This window comes from Toxorhynchites rutilus, chromosome 3 (assembly GCF_029784135.1).
Source record: "Toxorhynchites rutilus septentrionalis strain SRP chromosome 3, ASM2978413v1, whole genome shotgun sequence".
Taxonomy (NCBI): Eukaryota; Metazoa; Arthropoda; class Insecta; order Diptera; family Culicidae; genus Toxorhynchites; species Toxorhynchites rutilus.
In genome coordinates this window covers 233301466-233306701 of record NC_073746.1, presented here as the reverse complement: position 1 = coordinate 233306701, position 5236 = coordinate 233301466, and the positions used below count along the sequence as shown (strand labels likewise).

The 5236-nt window shown below is 39.8% G+C and overlaps 1 protein-coding gene across 1 annotated transcript; it reads left to right on the top strand.

The window, feature by feature from the left end:
- Positions 1-275: 275 nt before the first annotated feature.
- LOC129778275 (protein SYS1 homolog) lies at positions 276-1116 on the top strand. The gene is made up of 2 exons (XM_055785073.1): positions 276-637; positions 696-1116. The coding sequence occupies exons 1-2, from the start codon at positions 467-469 to the stop codon at positions 1011-1013; spliced, it is 489 nt and encodes a 162-aa protein (XP_055641048.1). The 5' UTR covers positions 276-466; the 3' UTR covers positions 1014-1116.
- The last annotated feature ends 4120 nt before the right edge of the window (positions 1117-5236 follow it).

Here is a 5236-nt window from a genome sequence, read left to right as displayed (position 1 = left end):
ATGAATCATATCACATTAGCCGAGCCAGCTGGCGGAAGCATATGCATAAAGGTTACTAGGTTACTGTTTTCAACGACAAATGTTATACTGCTTCAAATACCTTCGACGAAATCAAATGTAACCATACCAACGTGAGTAATAACATAAACAAATTCAAACCTTTCGTCTTGCCATTCCTCATACGTCTTTTCTAAATAGTGAAAGTTACGAACCACCTGTCAACTCCACCATCTTGGCCTAGACCCCTAGACCATCAACAAGATAGAGAGAATCCGTTTGACATTTGGTTTTCTACGTAAATGATGTGATATCAAAACAACATTGGCTTTTGAAATTAAATTGCATTAAACGATTGTTCAATACCTTCGAGATGATTCTTAACAGAATTTTGATGTAGGGAATTGTGGTTTACGCTTAATATTTGATTGAAACTGCCACCAGCGGTGGCCTAAATACGCCAACAACGATGAAGAAATTGAACGGAACATTTCGTAATACTCAATGGGATCCGTATCTACTGATTTCGCAGATTATCGCCATGCAAGCATTGCTTTATGTCAGCCTAGGCACTATCATGTACATGATGGATTATTTTGCCGAGGCAAATCATACGCTGGATCATATTTTCGAGTACCATGTAGGTGTTTTGAGTTTTCATTTTGAGATCATCATCCAAGTTATATTATTACCCACAGGAAATTCACGTAACTGATTTGGGTGGACGTTTAGTTATTTCCGCTTTCGTGCTCAACTCACTAGTCGGTTCCGGGCTGCTCTGGTTCATCGTCCGGAGGACGAAGCTCTGCCTGGACTTTAGTTTCACGTTCCATTTACTCCATCTGGTTGTGTGCTGGTGGTACAACAGTGCATTTCCTTCTAACATAAGCTGGTGGATGTTGAACGCGGTGTGTACCGCTCTGATGTGTGTTTGCGGCGAGTTTCTTTGTTTGAAAACGGAACTGCGGGAGATTCCAGTTGGCTACTCGGCTCTAAATACTAAAGTTGATCTGTAGAGTGGACATTTTGAATGCGTGACTACTTGAAGTCAGGGGTATTTTTATTTATTTGTGGGATTTTGATTGAAGTATTGTAAATAAAGCATCGTAGTATTAGAAATTCGCAGCTGTTAATCCACAAGTCAATGCAGTAGCTTTAAATTGTTCTTGTAGGCATTGCTTTCGAATAACAAAACAACATTTACTTTTTGTATGAATAATTGCCTAAATACTCGAGAAATCCAAACAGTTGTTTGTTTTACTTAGAATTCAGGGCGGTTCTAATGATAAGAGGTTTTCGCAGACTCAATTTGTTTACATATTGACACTGGGGTAAGTCAACACGAACCTAAAAGATACAGTGACTCAAATTCGAATTCGTACTTCACTATGCAGATCTCTTTTCACTAATTTTGAAAAGAGCTGTCCACATACCTCGTGGACAGAAAAATCATGATTTTGAACACCCCCCTCCCCCACCGTGGACAAAGGTGGGCATTCTCTATACCCCTCCCCTTGTTGCCCACGTGGACATTCCACCATTTTTTTAAATCCCAATAGACTGGAACCTAGCTTAAATTTTGGCTTTGTTTCTATTTTCCATTATTTATTTTATTTGTTATGGATAAAATGTTAGCTTAATAATAGCGGTTTGTTCTAAATTCTTTCATATTTTTGACTAGCTGACCCGACAAACTTCATCCAAAAGTTATTTGTGGTTATCTGCCTTGCTTGCCGCATGTTTTTTTTCGTGAACGATATTTCGGTATTTTACCCATTTTCATCGCCCGTGATCACATTGAAATCAACCCATTTCTGAAGCAAATAGAATTGAGTTGATTTCGAGGTGTCTTAGTAATGCTTTGTTGAAGGAAGTAGTAATCCCCGATTTTTGAAATTAATCGTTCATCAGCTAATCGAATACTTTTCAGCAGTTTGTTGTTCGATACGATTAATCGCCCCAAATAATCGATTAATCGTCACGCTTATAGAAATAATTAGACTAATATTTCTCATTTGCTAGAAAGAAAGCCATCTGGAATCAAAAAACACTACCCATCCTTGGATGGATAGAAACCAAAGATCTTTTCAAGTATGTCTAACACGTCTTCATATTGGACATACCAAATTAACGCACAGGTTCTTGGTTGAACAAACCGAACCACCCATTTGTAGTACCTGTAACGTCAGGCTGACCGTAGAATATTTTCTATTTGTCTGCCCACGTTACAACCTTATGAGAACTAAGTTTCAGATAGCTGACAACCCAAGGACAGCCCTAGCAAGAGATAACTTGGAGGAGGACAAATTACTGCATTTCCTGAAGGAGACGGATCTTTTGGAGCTTATTTAACCACTATACAATTATTTGCTATATGTTACAGACTTAACCACATCATACATACTAACACCTAATGCTTGTGAGCTAATATATGTGTTACCAACGTATTACATATGTTAGGTCACACACATTTTATTTATAAAAAAAATATTAATAAATATATAAAATAAAAAAAAATAAAAAATTAGATAGATATGTAGTTAGATATCACAAATCAAACACACCCATACACACACTTAGACACACACTCACAACAAAATACACAGATTTTGATTTTTTGTAAAAAAAAGGCTCTTTTCCGACATTCGAATACAATTTTTGCGTGGATGGCACACAAGTCAATTAATATCTTTTAATTACCATATAATTCACTTTCAGCTTCCTGGGCTAGACATCATTTCTCATTTTATTTTCTTTCAGCGTGTTTGATATAATTATTTCTTATTTCTACTACCAGGTGACCAAATATGCCTCCCATTACTAACGTACTTCTCTTCCAGCATATGTTATACAATTATTACACTATATACATGATTTACCGGAAACGAGAGCAGAGGAAGCATGCGCGAAATTTGATATAAAAAAAACCCAAGGCCTTTCTCAAGGCTAGAAGCGAATGAACTGAAAAGTTTAAAGCCTCTTTAATCCAACATCATCATCATCATTTCGTTAATTCTTTGTGTGGACACCGACTGGACAACATCGTTGCTGGATGAGCTGGACGGCGAGGGATCGAGTGCCTTTCTCAAGGCAAGAGGGCGGAGGTGGTAGCGCTGGAGTAGAGTAGAGTTTTCAAAGGGCCTTTCTCAAGGCTAGAGACGAATGAACTGCAAAAGTTTAAAGTCTCTATAATACAAGACCTTCCTTCCCTGCTTTCGTTCATTTCTTACTCTACTCTCGCACCGTGAGGTCTCGAGCTCGTTAGTCTTTCGCAGACAGCTCGTTAGTATTCACTCGCGAGACGCGACACGGAACTAGGACACAACACTTATAATCCTTACAAACATTAAAATGGTTAAAATTACCTTTTTCGTCGACCGGTTTCGGGCTCGATGTTGCCCATCTACTGGACGGTGTCCGACTGGTTACGATGGAGCACTAACACATATTCATACGGTTATCAGTACTTGTCGAAGATATAGTTTGCTGAGTTATCAGCTTCGTCAGATGGAAGAGTTGAGATGATATGGGTGCAACTTCTTCATTCATAAGTGGGGAATCGCTGGTTGAGATGTACATTGATTCCCATGCATTCAACTGTGAGGCTTTTCGTACATTTCTAATAATTTTTGCCTTCTCCCAGTCTACGCAGTGGGCTTGAGTTAAAGCATGTGCTGCCACACTTGATTCGCTGGCTCGTTCATTATCCACCGCATTCTTATGTTCACGTAGGCGGATTTTGAATTTCCGACGAGTTTGACCGATGTATACACTAGTACAGTCTTTGCAGGGAATCTGATAGATCCCTGATTTTTCATCCGGTGGAATTCTATCTTTCAGGTTGCACAAAAGGTCTTTCAGGGTGCTCTCACTTTTGTACACCACATGAAATCCGTGTTTCCGGAGTGTAGACTGGACTGTGTTGGTTATTTTGGGATAGTACGGTAGGCTGATCCTTTTGTGTTGTTCCTTCTCAGGCTCTAATGTGGTGTTGTTTTTTCTCCATTTCTTCTTCTCGTGTTTCCGAAGGATTTTCTCCACAAAACATCTCTTGTACCCATTCAGCTCTGCAGCATGGTAGATTCTATTTTTCTCCGCTATGTAATCATCTCTCTCCATTGGTATGTTGAGGAGACGATACACCATGGAGTGGAAGGCTGCTTGTTTTTGTGCGCTGAAGTGATTAGAGTCGGAAGTTATATATCTATCCGTAGACGTTGGTTTACGGTATATCCCAAACTTTAGCCGATTATCTTCCTTCCGGGTAATGTACAGGTCCAGAAAAGGAAGTGTACCGTCTTTTTCTTTTTCGACGGTAAACTTAATCGTCCTATGTCGGGAATTCAACAACTCCAACGTCTGCTTCAAGTAACGTTCTTTCACAACTGCGAAGATGTCATCTACATAGCGTCTCCACATTCGAGGGAAGAATTTTTCTTTCGCCAACTCTGTTTCAAAATCTTTCATGAAAACCTCCGCTAAGAGTGGCGATAGCTTGCTACCCATACTGAGACCGAACGTTTGCTTGTAGAACTTTCCCCTGAACGAAAAGAAGTTCTGATTCATACAGGTTTTCGTTACCAAAAGATATGCGTCGATCTGATTGGGTGGTACGCGTTTCCGTTCCAGATGTCTGCGCAAACTATTTACCGCCTCTATTACTGTTACTCGAACGACACCAGAATTTCCCCTCGCCTAACCTCGAAGCCTTTCAAATGGTCTACCAACTCAAACGAATTGTTGACATTTTTACCGTGAGTTATGGGATATTTTTTCAATTCTTCAACCAACCATTTTTTCAGTTGGAGTGCAGATGTTAGACGAAATCGGCCGCATTGCCACTGGATTTTTATGTATTTTTGGGAGGCAGTACAACGATGCCACTTTTGGATTGGGTACATTCAATTTTCGTTCAAGTTTATCCCCACGCATCAAGTGTGTGACTTTTTGGCGAACAGAATTAGCTTCTTCAGTCATTGCATTAAGCGGATCTTTAGGTTTCCCATTTTTGAAGCAATGCTCTTCATACGGACCGGAGCGAATCATGTCAAGAACCCGTAAGTCATAATCATGTTTATCCATGATCACAACTGCATTCCCTTTATCTGCCCGTGAATAAACTACATCGCGAGCTTTTAGCTGTCGTATTGCACACCAGGTATCAAAGCTCGTCTGTTTCCCACTTTCCGTCTTGGGTACTGTTTTGACGTAGGACTACGTCTAACCGGAAGATATAGGG

Coding starts and splice junctions, on each gene's coding strand:
- LOC129778275 (XM_055785073.1), top strand. CDS start 467: ATGAAGAAATTGAACGGAACATTTCGTAATACTCAATGGGATCCGTAT. Junction 638..695: donor ATCATATTTTCGAGTACCAT/GTAGGTGTTTTG, acceptor TATTACCCACAG/GAAATTCACGTAACTGATTT.